The 20,637-nt window shown below is 36.6% G+C and overlaps 1 protein-coding gene across 1 annotated transcript; it reads left to right on the top strand.

Annotated features, from left to right (window-relative positions):
- The first annotated feature begins 2,109 nt into the window (after positions 1–2,109).
- Positions 2,110–17,597, top strand: LOC126911062 (hemicentin-1-like). Its single transcript, XM_050695957.1, has 17 exons — positions 2,110–2,363; positions 4,825–5,054; positions 5,682–5,810; positions 6,272–6,358; positions 6,821–6,946; positions 7,191–7,356; positions 8,407–8,579; positions 9,048–9,117; positions 9,610–9,776; positions 10,489–10,660; positions 11,540–11,788; positions 12,313–12,385; positions 12,670–12,878; positions 13,699–13,879; positions 15,176–15,270; positions 16,056–16,209; positions 17,336–17,597. Exons 1-17 carry the CDS (start codon positions 2,171–2,173, stop codon positions 17,457–17,459), a joined length of 2,598 nt encoding a protein of 865 aa, XP_050551914.1. The 5' UTR covers positions 2,110–2,170; the 3' UTR covers positions 17,460–17,597.
- Positions 17,598–20,637: the final 3,040 nt, after the last annotated feature.

The raw sequence follows: 20,637 nt of genomic DNA on the forward strand, positions 1-20,637 counted from the left end.
ACCATCCCAGTCCCCCTTGCTCCACACCATGGCCTGAACCAATACTAGATGAGCGAGGTCGCCGTCGCCGACCACATCCCTGTGGACACGGCGGGGTTCAGCCCATGCAGGGCACACCCCCACCGTATGTTCCACCGTGTCCTCCGGGCGGTCCTCGCAGTGATGACACCCGGGCGTTTCCTCCTGCCCAATCAGAAACAGGAACCTACCAAAGCTTCCATGTCCGGTAAGTCGCTACCGTCAGGCGATAGGTGAGGACGCCGTGGCGCCTCTCAAGCCACTCTTCAAAGAGGGGACTTACCGCTGCAATGACAGCGAGAAATAGAGTTCATTAAAACCGTTTAACAAATAAATATTTTTAATATACTGCTTGTAACTATATTATGTAAACACTACCGGGCTCTTCCTAGAGTCACAAGCGATAACAAATTACTTTAATTTAGATTAATGTTATTGTTTAGAAAAATATTAGTATTTAAAAAGAGATAATTTTATCAGCATCGGTATTTTAGAACGTGGGTAAATTCTAGATAAAGAAAAAATACATAATATAGATTTACCTATTTTTAGTTATTATGTTATCAATTCCTTTTCTGGACATGGAATTGATAATTTATTATATTATCAATATATCGAGAAAACTTTTTTTCAATTTATTAAAGGACTTTCTCTCTCTCAGAAACAACATTACCCGTTATAATAACTTATACAAAATAAAACTAAGTAGCTCCGAATGGTCGAAACAGTCTACAAAATTATGATTTATACATAAATTTGTATAACATTGCTTTATCACAAATTAGGAAAGAAATAATCGTTTTGATAAGTCAATTGTTCAAGTTCAATTTTGTTTGAAATTATTAATGTCGTTTAAGACCATACGCTCAATCATTTCAATCAATTTAGTGTTGTTTTGTTTTATGTATAAACTTATATATATTATTTATACAGGGCGTCGCATTGTTTCGTACGGCTCGTTTCTCGACTTTCGTTTTAACGTTGCCGCTTCGTGAACTTTTCTTTGTTTCTAATCAAGATGCAAACATTTGCCAGTTGATTGTGAAAAATGCATAATTATGTAGGTATATTCAACAAATGACAAAACAAATGTTATCATGTAGGTTTATTATGTTACCATATTATTTAAATATATATTGGTGTAAGTAAGTATATTATATTTTTCAAATTAAGCTATTTTGGATTTACTTGCTCCATGCACCTACCACTGGTTTTTCACTGCATCACCTAAAGGTTTGGCTGGTAGAAAATGCTTACGGCATTAAGCCCACCTTAAGTACACATTTATATGCATAAAGAGTTAAATAAATAAATAATTGACGCAACGTGGACCGATACTACATATATGACGTGCAATTACGTGGACAGTAAGACTAAGAATGTTGCATAGACTTTGCTTGTGAATGAGACAGCAGCCGAGATAAACGTGGCAACCGTTAAGGAGAATGCCCGACAAATAGACAACTAACATTCTTAGGTCAAAAGTTATCTGGTGCAACATTGCAGTTTTACTTTATTGCATGGTAAGGCCAAGTCTAGACTAGTACCTAATACTACTACTATATGTCTTAAATAAGTACTGTTTCCTTAAAATAGAATTGCCTGCCGTGCTGCAACTAGCTGCCGTGCTACGTGTAGCGCGTTCGATTCCCGCACGGAGCAACTCTTTGTGTGATCCATAAATTGTTGTTTCGGGTCTGGGTGTCATGTGCATGTGAAATTGTATGTTTGTAAACGCACCCACGACACAGGAGAAAATCCTAGTGTGGGGCAACGTTTTTTTATAGTATAAGCCAGTAAACGAGCATTCGGATCACCTGATGGTAAGCAATCGCCGCCGCCGAGCGTTACAAGTGCGTTTTCCGCCTTTTGGGGGGTTAGAAATTTAACAATTGTTGGGGAATTGGAGTTTGGGAAGATTGAGCAGGGCGTGATTGGGCCTCCGGTAACCTCACTCACACAACGAAACAAAAATCAAGCGTTGTTTCATGGTTTTTTTCTGTGAGGCCATGGTATCACCAGTCGAGCCGGCCCATTCATGCTGAAGCATTATGTCCTAACCCTTATCATTTTGAAATAGCAGTAGTTTGAATCGTCTCAATGTAGATATTCATTAGTTCATAGTCCCCTAACAAGGTCCTCCCGTCGCACAATGTGGTTCAAGTGTTTGTTATATTTCGGGCTAACCAGCCTTATAGGTTGTGAAAAAAGTTTCACCGTAGTGTTAGATACAACTAAGTCTATGTTAGAAGAGATTGTTACAATAAAAGTGAATTTACAATCCATTGTTAACATGTCTGGTAGTGATATAAGTAATTATATTTTGGTGCCATTCAATGATCCGGGTAAGTTTATTAATTGTTTAGCTTCTAACTTCTTTTTTCATTGTTATCATCAATTATAATAAGCCTTGACGCCAGACGAACATATAGCGACCAGATTGATGATATTATAATATCAATAAAAGACCGAATCAAAAGTACCCTTACTTAACCGACGAACATGCATAAAAAGACTAATGACTGTTAATGAAGCGAAAGAGGTATGTAAGATTCGTAGCAATTGGCGTTCCATTGTCTCTGCCTATTCCCATGAGAGACAGGTGTCAGGTTATGTATGTTATCATCATATCAGCTACAAGACGTACACTGCTGAACATAGGCTTCTCTCATGACTTCTATGTGGTCTGTCTACCCACAAGATACGTGGCCTCTTGATAAAATTTGTCCCATCGGCCGTTGGGTCTCCGGTTGCCCATTGACACTGTAACAAACTATTTTCTTGGAATTGTAATTGTTTCACGCATCATTTTTCTTTGTTATGTTTTATTATTTTTTTGATTACGCCTAAATGGCTGTACTTTAAGTTGTGTTTGTTAATTGTCTGGAGAAAATTCTTATGAAAGAACTATTTTAAGCGATGCCTTCGTGGGTCGCGAACAAAACAAATTAATTACCACTGGGATGTCGGGAATACCCGTGTCAATTGGGACGTGCGTCTTATTTTTGTTTTAAAGATAAAATGTAAGCTCTTTACTGTCTGTCGAGTATCGTAAATACGTCTGTTCAGTACTAAAAACCGTAACCAATACGGTATAAAACCCTATAGAGTTTGATTTTGGTTTAAAACAAAGCATTTTGTTCAATTTAAAAATGTCATTGTGCACCTTCATTATATAAAGTGATATACCTATTACGTACTATTCCCGCGCGGTGTCACTCTCTGTTTGGCTCCTATTAATTGTAGCGTGATGTTTTATAGCATATAGCCTTAAGCCTCGATAAACGGACTATCCAACGTAATAATATTTTTCAAATCTAACCAGTACTTTCTGATATTAGCGCATTCAAACAAACAAACAAACTCTTCATTTGTGCCGTATAAAAAAAAAAAAATAGTTAGGTCTTAGATATTTTTTATGTTAGGCTTATTTTTGATTGGTCTTCATCACTCATATTCGTAACAAAACACTTCAAATAATATGGTCACAAAAATGCCTTTTTTTTTTGAGGGGGAATATCCAATGACTTTTCTCGCCTTGGGCGAGGCGAGAGGGAGTGTCAGACTCTTACTGACTAAAAACCACCCCGTTCCTTCTCCTGCTTTTCGAGCCGGAGCCCCGGTAAACCCGCTAGGTAGTCCGCAGCTCCGGATCAGGGTCACAAAAATGCCTACATTGTAATATTTATTACTGACACGTATGAGAAGTCTTGTACCTAATCATTGTGACATCTCATGTTACATACAATGTTACAATATCATCATTTATATAATATATATGTACTTACATATAAACGGTGTAACAAAAAGGGAGTATACATATCAAGTGCACGGTTTCTAGATAACAAAACAAACGATACGGGAACTTCTTGGAACGAAGTTATAAATATTTACAATACTGCCGCCGTGTGAATCAAAGGTAGACAGAAAAATAGGTAGACAGGTACTAGGTGATCAGATTAACAGAAAAAATGTTTCGTAATATTAGCGAATGACCCCTGTAGTGTTGTGACACGTTTGTATGATTTAAAATCAAGAACCATGCGACACCAAGTATTTGGTACCAATTTTTTCAAGGATTTTAATCTGAAACTTTGTGTAGAGATTCTATTTAACCTGTGTTCTTCAGTGCTTCTTGATGAATATGGCTATTTTGTTACAACCTGTAGAGGGTGACAGAGACAATGGAATAGCAATTGCTACGATTCATACACACCTCTTTCGCTTCATCAATAGTCATCAGTCTTTTCATGCATGCTCGTCGGTTAAAGATGCTTTTTATATACTTACATAGTTCTTGTATTTACAATCATGTACGACTGATAAAAAAGCGGGTTATAAATTGCTTTATTGATGGCAATTTCGATTGCCAAGCACCAAAAGAAAGGCAGAGAATCTATGTAGTCTAGAAGTATGCCTGATAATGGCAACAAGACTCACCTAGCGTTAGGTACACACGATTTACTCGTTTTTCATTAATTTGCATGTTGTCCTTTTAATCTCTCAAATATGCTCTGCACACCTAACTCAGCGCTTACTTTTTAACAGTTATGAGTCCTATGTAATGGGAATTCAACCTACATATATACCTTTGGCTTAAGCTGTAAAATTATGCATGTTTTAATAAATAAATAAATAATAAATAAATAAATAAATAAATAAATATACATATCTACACATGACTACATAACATAATTGTAGACTTTCTCCAAACTGAAAATGGAAACACCATACGCGGCAGTGTTTTTAAGAAATTCAAAATGAGTATAAAATGTGTGCAGATAACTAACATCATTAAACTTTCAGATGTTGGTACACCCATCATTGTACCGACTTTACCACAGTTTTTAACAGCTGTGAATGCCATCACAGTATCTGGTGGACAAAAGTGCCCAGAAAATTCGCTTGCTGGCATAGAAAAGGCATTACAAATAAGCAAACCAAAATCTACAATTTTCATGTTCACGGACGCCTACGCAAAAGACGTTAGCAAGCTTCAGTCTGTCGAAACACTATGTCGAAGCACTCGCAGTCAGGTAATGTTGTTTTATTTTTAAGGGGGGATAATCATCCAATGGCTTCTCCCGCCCTGGGCGAGGCGAGAGGGAATATCAGACTTACTGACTAAAAAGAAACCACCCCGTTACTACTACCGATTATTGAAAAAAAATAATTAAATAACAACTATATAAAAATTATAAATAACCAAAACACAAACAATGTAAGCTGATGTTTCTTCAAAAAACTTTAAACTTTTATTTTACATTTAACAAATCTGATTTTTTTAAGCTGCGACAGCCAACCTTTTTTTATGAAATAGGTGGCAAACGAACAGACGAGTTACTTAATGGTAAGCGATCAGCGTCGCCCATGGACACCCGCAACACCTGCGCAGGATGTAGATCATAGAACCTCTTGTAAGGAGGCCCATAGTTATCCGGAGCTACGACCTACCTAGCGAGTTTACCGGGGCTCCTGCTCGAAAAGCAGGAGTAGGACCGGGGTGATTTTTAGTCAATAAAAGTCTGACACTACCTCTCGCCTCGCCCAAGGCGGGAGAAGTCATTGGATGATTTTCTCCTCATAAAAAAAGGAGGACCATAATTCAACTGTGATTGATTATTGATGTATTAATGTATGTATGTATTCAACTTCGTTTTTAGGTGATGATATTTCTGAGTGGTTTCTGTTCTCCCGAATTGTCTCCAGGTGTAACTGATCAAGTGTATTACGACGTAGCTAAAGCTTGCTCAGGATCAGTCCTGCTTCTAGATACTGCGTCTTTAAGGCAGGTGTGTATGTACCAACTTTAAAGAAAAAAGGATTTATGTTGTCCCACACTAGGATTTTCCCCTGTGTTCTCGGATGCGTTTACAAACATACAAACACACTCCTAAACCCGAAACGACAATTTGTGAATCACACGAAGAGTTACTCTGGGCGGGAATCGAACCGCTACATGTTGCACGACAGCCAGTTGCCCAGCCACCGCGCCAACCGAGCAGTCATACTATCTGCTGTATTCAGAATCATTTAATGGTTGCTTAATACAATCCTTAGCAATTGTTTTCCAAACAAAATCGTTACTAAGGAATAGTTTAAGTAAACATTAAATGACTTTGAGTGCGGCAGTATTTCTTGTTTCCTATTTTATGCTGAAGCTTTGTATTCATTGGGCTATATTACTTAATCGCATCAATTAATTATGCAACAATATAAATTATATAATACTTATTTAAATTTAATATTTCAGGCTTTCACTTTTATGAAAGAGGTAATAAATGAGACGTGGACTGATATTATTACCTATGAGACTTTTACAGAAAACAAGCAACTTACTGTAAGTATAGTTATAATTATTTCCGTCAATTTTATTTTATGAAATAGGCCGGTAAACGAGCAGTCGAATCACCTAATATTAAGTATTTGCCGCCGCCCATGGACACTTGAAACATCAGAGGTATTACAAGTGCGTTGCCGGCCTTTGAGGGTTAGAAACTTAAGGGTTGCTGGGGAATTGGGCATTGGGAAGGGGCGTCATTTGGCCTCCGGTAGCATCACTCACACAATGCAAGCGTTGTTTCACGTCGGTTTTCTGTGAGGCCGTGGTATCATTCCGGTGGAGCCGGCCCATTCGTGCCGAAGCATGGCTCTCCCAGACTTAAAAGTGATTCTATCAGACTAAAGCATAGAATAAACAGCTTAACTGAACTGGATGTGTTAGAAAATGATAAGCAAAGTATACTACCGTGGTTAAATTCTACCAATTGCAGAAAAAATATATTTAAAACAAAAGTTTTAGTTTTCAGTTGATTCCTTTACAAAGACGTGGTTACTGGTTGTTTCTGGAGATAACCCCAGAGTAGATTTAACTATACCTAATACAAATCAGAGTGTGGATAAAATACTGGACACGAGAACTACTCAGGTAAGTATTTTTTTTTAAATAGGGTATTTAATATCCGTCTTGTAGATAATTTTAATTTAATATATTAGACACGTGTTTTTTATATTCTTAAGGAAACAAAAAGATATAATATCGGTTTTGTAAATCGCGTGACGAAATTACATATTTGCTAAACTGTAACAGTTCTACCGAAAAAAAAAAATAGCTACACATGAGGAAAAAAAAACATGTTTGTTAATTTTATATTAAAACTTTATTTATTCAGGTTCTTCGATTATCAGAGCCATCGGCCGGCGAGTACACTATATCGGTGAGATGTAGAAACAAGACATCGGCTACTTTGTACAAAAGGTACGAGTTGCCACTGCGATTCGGTTTCTCTACTAAAACTCCGAGAAGTATGAATGAAACCAGCACACAACCGATGCCAGGTAAACGTATAGCATCATCATCATCAACGTCACGCCTTTTATCCCCCAAGGGGTAGGCAGAGGTGCGCATTACGGCATGTATTGCCGCTATACAATGTACACCCACTTTTCACCATTTGTGTTATAAGTGTAATAAGGGTTGAGTCTATTGCCATATACTGGGCACAATTCCAGACTCCGTGCTATTACTGAGAAATTTTCTAAAATCCGAAAAAAGCCCAGCAGTACTTTGCCCGACCCGGGAATCGAACCCGAGACCCCTTGTTTGGCAGTCGCACTTGCGACCACTTGACCAACGAGGCAGTCAAATACTCAAACGTCACTCAATTTTAAGACGCGCTCAAGAATAGTTCTGTCCCTACAAATTCTTTGTAAATGACAGAGATAGCACGATATTTAAGTGCAACTTAAAATTGAGAAGCATTTCAGTATTCGGGCGTAAGGGCTGTACAAGTATGTTTTATGTTGAGCGAGATTGAAACGTTAACGCGTTCGGCGTTTTAATTGGACTGCTGCAATGAACCAACCAATCAAAAGCTAAACGCGGTAACGCTTCGATCTCGTGAAACGTAAAACAAACTCGTACTAAATCTTCTAGTAAAAAAAATTATTGACTTTTTAAGTATACTATAGTTACATTGTCATCTTATATATATATCATCATCAGTTCACATAATTCTACTGACCACTAAAAGACCACTGTTCACCAAAGCCCTCCTTCTTTACGGTGTTTGAATAGTCAAACAAAATCCCAAGACTTTGCAGGCAGCTTCTACCATTTTTTTATCAAAAAAAGTGTATCTGTATAGATAGGTACATTTTCTTGTGAAAATTTAATTGAATATAGGTAAAACAAAAGAAAAACTATAATAAAAGGTTTTGACTAATTTTGTTTTTTAAGTCTTTAACTGAAAACTGTTGAAGGCAAATCCTCCGCTAACGTCGGTCGCCGGTGACCACCACGGCGTTCAATGTGTTAAGGAGGTCAAGAGACAGTTTTAGAGCAATTCACAGTATCAGCTAGTAATGATTGCATTTATTTTTTTACAGGTAGACCGAATAAAATCCTGATAGATGCTTCGCAAAGTAAGATGAAACTTGAAGCCATACATTTACAAGTAACTAATGAAGTAGAGAAGAAAGTTCTAGAGTTGAAAGAAAACCCCTCAGACTTGTATTTAACCGAAGCGTTCGTTGGTTCAGACCAAGAATTTCGTTTATGGGTAAGTATGATTAACTTTCTTATTGCCAAAATTTATTTGTCATCAACCCTATTTCTTATATGGGTGTTGTACGAGAAAAATAAATTGTATGATGTGTTGCTAAGCGACAATCTCGAGAACAGTGCCTTTAGTATGAGTTTGGTTTACCTTTAACACATTGAACGCCGTGGTGGTCGCCGGTGACCGACGTTAGCGGAGGATTTGCCTTCAACAGTTTTCTATTGGCAGTCAAAGACTTAACGAAATCGAAACGAGTGCGTGTTCGGCGCTCTGATTGGCATTGAATGAACCAACCAATCAGAGCGCCAAACGCGCTTTGGTTGAATCAATACTGCAATTATTTTTTAATCTGTTTGTTATTGTTTGGAAAAGCTTTTTGTTAGAGAAAAATAAAAATATGGGCAGAAACATTTCGAAGACAATAATCGAAGATAGGGGACCGCTAGTAAATTTTTTTTTTCGTTTCAGATAAAAGGCTATGACTTGGACACACTGAAAGAGATTGTAGTTTCATCGCAAAGTTTCGTCCCTCAGCAAGGTTCTATATTTTATATTTCAAATAGTAATTTATCCTTAAATTGGGTCCTGTGTGCTATTTAACTTAAATTGTTGGTAACTATAATGATAAGGAAAATGGCTACTATACATTTATACACGAGTACAATATCGTAACATTCTGACGACTTTTAATACAAATACAATACAATACAAAGCGGTAACCAAATATTGGACACCATGCCAAACTTCAACTTATTGCTAACAATTTTCGAAAAGCGAAAAATATTTTACAGCGCCCAGGAACCTTACCTGAGACTCCTGATATGACGTCATAAAATCATTATGATTATTTGTGACTAGCTACTGCCAGCAGTTTCGCCCGCGTTTCTGTAGGTTAAAAAAGTATCCTATCACTCAAGTCAGCTATAAATACCCTGTGTGTATACCAAACTTCATCAAAATCCGTTTAAACGGACAAACATTCAAACAAACAAACTTTCACATATATAACATTACTGCGATACCTTTTCAGTTGCTGTAATGGATACTACGTGGATAAAACCTGAATCACAAATATTAGATACCGAAGTAAAAACTATAGAGTTTGGCTTCAATGCGACGTTTGCATGCAAAGTTACCGGTTACCCAGCCCCTGAAGTTTCGTGGGTGAATGAGGAAGGAGAAACATTACCTTCAGAGGTGAGTTAATTTGACAACAAAACTAGGCATAAAAAACCAATAAACCCAGAGTTGGACTCGTACGATGTGTAGCTGAAGAGTTTGCGCGGTAATCTCCGGAACTATTGGTCAATTGTCGAAAAAGGAATAATAGTATATTCTAAAGAATATAGCTTATAAAACATCATACTACAGACAATAACAATAGAACCTGAGCAATGGGTGTAACCACCCAGTGTAGCTAGTTAGCAATAAGAACCACGTAAGGGCCCTTAGTACGAGTTTGCTTTAAGTTTAGACACATTTTTTTGTGTCGGGTAGGTCACTTATCGAAAAAGGAATAATAGGCATTTCTAAGGAATTGTTTATAAAACATCATGCTAACAATCAATATGACCTGAGTTAGCAATAAAGGTAGCTAGCTAGCTTGTTTGGTATTTTTCATCGCCGCCGCTTATGGACACCCGAAACACCAGAGACGTTACAAGTGCATTGTCGGCCTTTTGGAGGTTAGGAATTTACGGGTTGTTAGGGAATCGGGGAATGGGAAGGGAATAATTAGGGCTCCGGTAACCTCACTTATACAACGAAACAACGCAAGCGTTGTTTCACGTCGGTTTTCTGTGAGATCGTGGTTTCACTCCGGTCGAGCCGGCCCATTTGTGACTATTAAAAGGGAGTTCACTTTTTGATTATGATCCTTATTATGCACTTATTTTAAGATTTATTTCAGACCATTCTGCTAGAAGTACCATCACTATATATAAGTTACGTTACCATAGAAAATGTCACAGCAAATTCTACAATCTATTGCAAATCGAAAAATTCTGAAGGCGACGATTCCCAAAGTATAAATTTCAATGTACATAGACCATACACATTTGAGGTTCTACAGACTCCTGAAGGTACGTAATCAAAATATTTTAGTGTTATATATAAAATTACCTGACTTTATACAATGTGATTAGGGTTCAGACATTCTAACCCGTTAAGGCTGAGTACTACATCTAATTTTATCGACAAAAGTCGGGGGTCGAATCGAATACCCTGGACCCCCTAAAAGTTATTGCTATTTTAATATTTTTTTTACTTATTTGATATCAAATTATGTCGTAGAAATAAAAAAAAAAGTCGATAAACGGTAGCTTACCACCTTGGCTAACTAATTCATTACTTTTGCATATTTTATAATGTAATTGCAGGTGAGAAATGGTGGCGAAAACATTTGTGAATTAGCATTCCCGAAACTAAATCACAATGACATTTTCCAATGTTTTCAATTAGGGTTCAACCAACCCATGGATTATTATTTTTGTCGAATAAAATTAGATTAGTACTCAGTTAACGGGTTAAAATTCCCACGCCTATCACATTGTATATATAATTATTTCCTGACGACATTGGGCAATCCTATTTTGAACCAGATATATTATGAGACCCGTGTAATAGTAACTGGACGCAATAAAAAAGCTATTGACAATTAGCAACGAAAAAATAAATAAAAAATTATACTACTACTCAAAATTTGAATCATTATAAATATTTTACAAACAAGTCCATCTTCAAATTGCTTACAATTTAATTGCAAGCAATATTTTCCGCAGCTCGTTCCGGAGCTGCACAACGTAAAAAAGGTTACCGGGGCTCCGGCTCAAAGCAGGAGAAGGAACGGGGTGGTTTTTAGTCAGTAAGAGTCTGACATTTCACCCAAGGCGGGAGAAGTCATTATGATTTTCCCCCTCAAAAAAAAGGGCAATATTTGCTTATTTTAATTTTAATTGCAGACCAGACAATAGAATATGGTGGCGAGGGTAAATTATTCTGTCAAGTCTCAGCATATCCCGTGGCAGAGACTAAATGGTACCACAATGACACTATAGTAACTTCATCGGATGAAATTCAAGTAGATTCGGAGACCAACGCTTTGTGGATTAAAAATATGACTTTAAACACTTACGGTGAATATAAATGTGAATTAAAGAATGAAGTCAACGAAAAAACATTTACCGCCTTTGTGAACATTTCTGGAATAGGTAAGTTTCAATTGTTTTTTTTTTTATTATTCTCGATCCTAATGTTTCTGTTACAAGCACATAAAAGATGTGCTATGTAGCTATGCTACGAAAATGTAATAGCTAAGCTGTGAAACTATGTTACGGTTTCCACTGATACTAAGCTTTGTAACTGTGCGAGGAAGATGTGCAGCTCGAGTATGAGATGTATCGATTGTAAGGAAGCCATCCATAGCACGCATCTTTCCAAGTAAAAAACATAGCTTAGCTTAGTCCGTTTCTACCAGTTTTAAGCTATGTATACCAATGAATATGATTTGTGGAAGCCAAACGCATCTACAGCAATGTAGCATAGCACATTTCTGTTGGAAAAGCATCCTAAGACTCGTGTAGCAAGTCTATTAGACATTGAATAATATTTACCTATTTATTGATTTTTATCATCATTAATCCTTTATGAACACAATAATATTGCTAAACTCTATAAAAGTAACTACCTATATAGTTCGGGAAATACAGTGTGTTAATACTTCATGTCTTTTCAGAGGCACCTCAGGTAGCAGTAGATACTACAAATGTTGTTCTAAAATTAGGAGACTGGAGTTATCTGGAATGCAGGTAAAAATCACAGCATTATCATAATCTGTTTCTTATGACTCCTTTATTTTGTTAATAAATAAATATACTTCAAGAATCGTGTAGTCAAATTATTTATTATACTTAACCATAAGCGAGTTTCTTTGCTTGGTACCCTTAGTACTACTTTGCTTTACGTTTAACAAAATCGAAACGAGAGCGCGGTCGGAGCTCTGATTGGCCGTCTCGAATGAACCAACCAATGACAGCGCTCTCGTTTTAATACATTTTCAAATAAAAGACGAATTGTTTTTCTTTGTTTACAGAATTATCAAAGGAAAACCATCTCCCATGATTACTTGGACGTTTAGATCTGAAGATGGATATGAGTTTGCCTCATTACCAGATGGTGTGGTCGCTGATGATGGCAAATTGAAAATAGCAACAGCTCAACCCAATCATAAAGGCGTCTACAGATGCGAAGCTAGCAATGTGGAAGGGCATCATTCAGCTGATATTACTGTACAACTTCAGTGTAAGACATAGAAATATTATACGTAATATATAAAATTTTCCATCGCAACAATAGCTTATTGGCTATATTGATTTCTATTCAAGACTGCTTCGTTGGTCGAGTGATTGCAATTGCGACTACCGGACAAAAGGCCAAAGTATTACTAGATTTTTTTCGATATGATACGACTGGTTTTACTGGTAAAAATATGTATATACCTATAATTGGTGGGCTAACGAGCAGAAGGATCACCTGACGGTAAGAAACAGACGCCAATCCATAGAACAATCGCAACACAGCAAAGAAATTGCAGTGCGTTGCCGCCCTTTGTTGTGAAGACCTCTGGTAACCTCTGTTATATGGCGATACACACAAGTTGACTCATGACTCTTCCTGGTCGAATCTATGGAGTCGTGCGGTTTAATCGTAATTTGAACTTTGCACAACGTGTAACAAAATACCCATATACATCAAGAAGCGCTGATGAATACAGGTTGAATAGAGTCTCTACACGAAGTTTCAGCTTAAAATACGATTCAAAAAAAAAATTGTACCAAATACTTGGTATCGCATGGTTCTTGATTTTAAATCATACAAACATGTCACAACACTACAGGGGTCACTCGCTAATATTACAAAACATTTCTTCTGTCAATCTGATCGCCTAGTACCTGTCTACCTAATTTTGAATCACGCGGCGGCGCGATTTGAAAAATTCATAACTTGGTACCATGAAAACATGAGTTTAAAAAACCCTTACCGTATCGTTTGTTATGTTACCTAGAAGCCGTGCAATTGATATGTATACCCCCTTTTTGTTACACGTTTTGTATATGTCCAGATCCACCAACAATAACCAACGGCGATCAGCATACTCTGACGGTGAAAGAAGAAGATGATGTGGTGTTACCATGCAAGGTGGACGCGTCACCTCCAGCCACTGTCCGCTGGGAGATGTCCCAGGATGATGTCATCATCAGTCTAGACGATAGACATCGCACTGATCATCGATACACTCACCGGTACGTGGAAACTGTTCATAGATATTTACCGTATGATTCCGTCCGCTGGACAAAGCAGAAGATCTCTAATAGCTCACAACAGACATATGTTCGAATATTCAAACGCTACTCAATTTTAAGACCCTCTCAAAACTAGTTCTGTCCCTATCAATTCTTTATAAAATGACAGAGATAGCATTTAAGTAGAACTTAAAATTGAGTAGCATTTCAGTATTCGGGCGCTAGATTGTGATTTCTCTGTATGACATGTATAATATAAAAATAAGTCGGATTTTCCTTCCTGACGCTGTAACTCCAGAACGCACGAACCGATTTCCACGGTTTTGCATTCGTTGGTAAGCCTCCGTGAGGTTTATAGCAAAGAAAATTCGTAAAGACGAAACGGAGTTCGATGGGTTTGCTAGTACTGTATATTCCTTAGTTATTAAACTGTTGTGGACATACTAAATTAACTAAAAATCACGGTTTTCTCACGTAAATTAATGGAGAAAAGCTCTATTAGTTTCAAGTCCCAGAGGAACTCTTCATCATGAGTAGCGTGCGCAGACGTTGTGCGGCTTACTGTTGTGTGACTGCCTGACATCATCGCCACGTCTGATTTTTAGTTAATTTAGTATGTCTTACCTATATTTCGTTACTAATAGGAACCAGACAACAGTGAAGCTGCTGGTACTAGGGTAAAAGTAGATGTTCTCTCTATGCCAAACATAGAGATCCAAAGTTAAGCATTTATTATAAGAATAGTAGAAATGTGCGGTATAGGAAGGGCAAAATAATTTGTTTTATCGGGGGTTTTACGCAGACGCATTTATGGTTTGCATTGTTCTATTTGATTGGGATATACCAATAATAATTATTTTGTTTACCTGCTTATGTACGGAATACGTTATCCACATAAAGGTGAATATTGTTATGTCGTTATGCGAGTATATTATTAGACCATTGTATACTACCTTGAATAGTGTAGATGACTAATTTTTTTTAATGTTCGTTTTGTAGACTATTTTAAAACATTAGACACGTATTTTTTTTTTCGTGCTGAAACAAATACTTTCGAAGATATATCGATTTAAAATATCGCATGACTGCACTTCTTGGTACGTTTTATATACGTAGAAATTACGTATTAGCTCACACTTTTAACATTAATTGATTCGTATTATGCAAGTAATGTTATCATATAAGTATGACAAAACAGAAATATACGTGTCTAATATTTTTTCATTACCTAACTGACGGACTAAATTGATTTTTAATTTTCTTACCCCGTTATCATCCCTATTACTTTTGATTCAGTTTCAAGGCTTTATGGAAGGACTCAGGAAACTATCACTGTATTGCCGAAAATAGTATCGGCAGAGCTGAGAAGACCATCACAGTTAATGTTTTAGGTGAGTTTGTCAACGATCAATAGGGTAGATGACTAATTTTTATTTCAATGTCCGTCTTGTAGATTATTTTAAAACATTAGACACGTATTTTTTATTTTCTTACGGAAACAAATACTTTCGAAGATATATCGATTTGAAATATCGCGTGACGTCACTTTAGAGTACGTTTTATACTCTATAGTGACGTAGTTAGCTCCCACTCCTAAACTTTGATTCGTTTTATCTAAGTATTGTTATCTTATATGACAGAATAAAAAAATACGTGTCAAATATTTTTCCATTACCTAACTGACGGACTAATTAGATTTTAATATTTCATACCCTGTCATCATCCCTATTCTAGTAATCGTTCTAAAGACAGTAGGTAAATTGTTTTACGCTCAAATACGCAAACGCTACGCAATTTTAGGTTGTACTTAAATATCGTGCTATCTCTGTCATTTTATAAAGAATTGATAGTGACAGAACTACATTTGAGAGCGTCTTAAAATTGAGTAGCGTTTGAATATTCGGGCATTAGACTTGTAACCATCAAAATATTTTACTAATTTTGATGTTTCATTCTTGTGACTAAACTTCTTTTTGCGCAAATTCTTATCTTATGAGCACCTAGCTTCATTGACAGACAGACTGACGGACAATTCAATTTGACATTTCAAAAGTGCCTAATTTAGGATTAATTGAAATTAATATACATTAATTTTGCCTTTACTAATTCTAAACTACACAAAACTCGTTAAAAAAATACTTATTCACTTTTTACAATTTTCATTTGAATTTGACAGTGGCACCATACATTGAAGCTCCGAAAGAAAAGACCGTGCTTGCAAGAACTGGTGGCAATCTTGTCTTAACTTGCAACGTCTTGTTTGGTAATCCAGTGCCATCCACAAAATGGGAGTTCATAGCAACCGACTCAAGTACCAAGATACTGTTAAGGTAAATCTGTTTTTTTCACTTCAAGTTTTTTTTATGGAACAGTAAACGAGCAGACGTATCACCTGATGGTAAGCAATCTCCGCCGCCCATGGACACTTAACACCAGAGGCGTTACAAGTGCGTTGCCGGCATTTTAGGAGTTAGGAATTTAAGGGTTGTTGGGGAATTAGGGTTTGAGAAGGTTCGGAAAGCGGGGAATCGGGCCTTCGGTAACCTCATCCACATAACAAAACACATTGTTTTACGTCGGTTTTCGGTGAGGCTGTGGTATCACTCCGGTCGAGCCGGCCCATTCGTGCCGAAGCATGGCTCTCCCACACTTATACCATGTACCAGAGAGGCGGATAACCTAACGTTTTACCGGGACTCCGGCTCTAAGCAGGCGTAAGAACGCAGTAGTTTTTAGTCAGTAAGAGTCTAATTCTTTGTCGCCTCACCCAAGTCGGGAAAAGCCATTGGATGATGATGATGATGTCGACTGCTGAATATATTCAGCAGTCCTCCTAGGTCTCCTATGACTTCCAAATTGACTGGTTACTTGTATCCAGCGGTTCCATGCGAACTTTTATCAGGACAAATAAGGATATCAGGATTAATTAACTGTGTTTACTGGCTTATTGACGTACCTAACTGTTTGACGTGGAACTCGACTGGTGATTTAGCCGGTAAACATAATAATTAATTTAGTATATCTCATCAAAGTTATAATTTATAATGAATATAAAAATTAGTAAACATTTCACATTTATTTGGCACGACTTAATTGAAAAATACTGCAATTGTAAAGAGGTTTTCCACATTGTGCACCTGTTTAAATGGCACCCAAGCTAATGGCACTAGAGATGTTCCACTTACGGCACCCATAGGTATTTGTCGTGGGTGCCAATTTTAATTTTATTCCACATTTGGCACCTGCGCATTAGTAGATACTAGTGTTGGGAAATGAGAGAAGACAGTGTTGTGTTTTTAAGTACTAGGGTATCATAAGCAAGTTGGAATTTGACACTATGTACAGTACATTACCTCATTGTAAAGGCTACAACGATAACTATATGTATATTAAATAAATGTTCGATTGTTTAAAATAAAATAACTTGTAAAACTTCATTTATTTATCTCTTTCTAGGGGCAATTCTTCAAGTTTGCTTCATCTGAACAACGTGTCCTACAAGAATGAGGGATCCTACCTCTGCATCGCCGATAACACTGTGGGCAATGACAGCATCAACATATACGTAAAAATACAATAAAACATAACTTATATAATCTCACCTACAAGAGAAGACTTCACTCCACTTTCACTTCTAAACTCCTTCCCTGCAGGTATAGATCGAAAATCCATTTTTAAATTAATGTTTTTAGTCAATAAAACTATAAATAAATTCTTATGTATTTAATTTATTTTGTGTCATAAATCGTATGTTGTTAAGGTCCTGTTTTATCTGGCAGATAATTCATACAAATTACGTCCTACCAAAACCCAATTTTATCTGGAAAATAACAGCAATTTTATGAAACAAAATAATAAGGCCTCTTTTCTTGCCACGCATTCTATTCTTTCATACATCTTTGTCCTGCGTGTGGTCCGGGGCGTGCTATCCACCCGCATGCGGATAAAATTCGCGAAATAGAAAAAGGCCTTAAATGAAGAATTTGATTTTCATTACATTATTTTTAATTAGAAGAAGGAAAAACAGTTTATTGGCACTGTTACAAAAATAATTTACATAAATAATTGATAGAAAAAAAAAGTATACACGGCACAAATAGGCCGGTACTCAGCTAAAATTCGCTCAGTTACTGGCAAAATCGTTTAAACGCAAACAAACATCCTGTAAGAAAAGGAAAATTGACACAAGGACATGATAACCATGTCTCTATAGATTTTTCCTATAAACATATTAAGTGGTTTATACCTGTAACTATACTTATGATCTGAGTTGTGGTTTTCCCGTATATTTGAATAATAAGTTGTGATTGATTACTTTATGTATCTATTTATATCATTGTTTTACTATAGGATTTTTTCCCATATCTCAATTATAAACCTAGAAATTATAAGCCTAGGTTGTCTCACGATGTTTTCCTTCATCGTTTGTCGGTGATGTCTAAATAATGTTGGAAAGTACTTACTATGGTTCAGAAAAAATCACGTTTTTGCTTGTCGTTGGTTGGTTTCAAAATTCAAATCCGCACCCTCATGCTTGAGAAGCGGGCGGCTTAAACCTCCGGGCTGAGTCACCACGATTTACATGCATATCTCACCTTTTTTTTTTGACTGGGAATATCATACAATGATTTCTCCCGCCTTGGGCGAGGCGGGAGGGAGTGTCAGACTCTTACTGACTAAAAACCACCCCGTTCCTACTCCTGCTTTTCGAGCTGTAGCCCAAGTAAACCCTGGGCTCGCTGTCATTGCAGCGGTAAGTCCCCTTCAGTGAGGACGCCGTGGCGCCTCTCAAGCCACTCAACAAAGACTGAAAGGGACTTACCCCTGTTGAGTGGCTTGAGAGGCGCCACGGCGTCCTCTCGCTTTGCCCAAGGCGGGAGAAGGCATTGGATGATTTTCCAACCTCAAAAAAAAAAAAAGCCCCTATAACCCCGCTAGGTAGTCCGCAGCTCCGGTATGCATATCACACCTAAACCTGAAATAACTATATAAACCATGTAGTGACTGGCTTAACGAATGGGCAAGAAATTCTTAGGCGTTTCTCTTCATGCTTGAAGAATGGCATCAAAATTGACACAGAATAACAACAATTAATGATAAATTCTAAAACGAAAACAAGCTATAAGAACATATATAAGTATATTTGTAACATTACATGGGTACATATATAGGTAAAACCGTAAGGTTTTAATTATACAAAAATAAACTCCTCATCTAGAGGAAAAATAATACTAAACAGATATCTGGACTAGTAAATTAAATTGAAATGTCTGTTTGTAATATTAAAATAACCTGTTTTTACTAATACTATATGCATATGAATAAACGTACGATACATACACCAAAATAATATTTTTTACAATTTTTGTCTGTCTGTCTATCGTATGACGCTAATCTCTGAAATGACTGGACCGATTTTGACGGGACTTTTATTGGCCTACCTGCTTGCGGCACGGCACACCGCGTGCTAAAAAATACAAGTATAAGCGGAATACAAACTAAAAATATATTGTATTGTTAGTGTAGCATAGTTTTCCGTAAAGATTCGCGATAACGCCTAATTCTATTCTACATAAATTTTATTTTAAGCTAAACGCTGCGCCCGCGACTCCATATGCTCGGCTTTGGGTTTCTGCCTTCAAAACCTTGAAATCCTAAAATTGTGAAGTAACTGAGTTTTATTTTCTTCGACCAGTATAATAACACAAATATATAATACTAAAATATGCGTATAAGCTATACTAGTTTATCTAATAATACGTGTGTACGTATATATAGGTGTATAGTATCATAGTCTGTTCGTACCTCTATGATTCTTCTACATACATATGTACATAACCTCACGCCTATCGCCCATGGGTTAGGCAGAGTCAATGGAACGCCAATTGCTACGATTCTTACATATGTCTTTCTTTTGATAGTTCTATCTCGTGTTTATCTAAGACCCCGTACTCAACAGTCATATTCGTAAGAATGCATGGAATTTTTATTTACTTTACTAGCTACTTCCGCGCGGTTTCACCCACTCTGCTTGGCTCCTATTGGTTATAGCTTGATGTTTTATAGCCTATAGCCTTCCTCGATAAATGCACTATTCAACACAAAAAGAATTATTCAAATCGGACCAGTAGTTCTGGAGATTAGCGCGTTCAAACAAACAAACAAACAAACAAACAAACAAACTCTTCAGCTTTATAATATTAGTATAGTATAGATAATATAGATTTACTGCCACACTCAGTCGTTTAATGATTACTTAAACTAGTCCTTAGTAGCGATTTTGTATAGAAAACAATTGCTAAGGAATGCGTTAAGTAACCATTAAATGACTCTGAGTATGGGGGTTAGCTACGATTTAGATTTAGCTATAATACGGATACGCAAAGTAACACCTGACTCTATTCTATTCTATTCTTTCTTTTTGTTGCGACTTTATAAAAATTATAAGTTAAAATGTAAAACAATGTACCGTAAAACGGGGTGAATAGAAACAAATCGGGGTGAATAGGAACAACATTTTGTTGTGTTTTCACGTAATTTAGAACTGTTTACACCCTTTTAATATTTTTTATTGATTCATTATTAAAACCAAAAATTCTCTATTAAAACCAAAAACATGAAAACAAACTAATAATCCTAATAATTTTTTTTTCTATTCGCCCCCTGAGTTTCTATTCACCCCATTTTACCGTTATTGTATTAATTTTATACATAATAATATGTTAGTAATTATAGACAGACGGTAGACCTGAATAAAA

This window comes from Spodoptera frugiperda, chromosome 9 (genome assembly GCF_023101765.2).
Source record: "Spodoptera frugiperda isolate SF20-4 chromosome 9, AGI-APGP_CSIRO_Sfru_2.0, whole genome shotgun sequence".
Lineage (NCBI taxonomy): Eukaryota > Metazoa > Arthropoda > Insecta > Lepidoptera > Noctuidae > Spodoptera > Spodoptera frugiperda.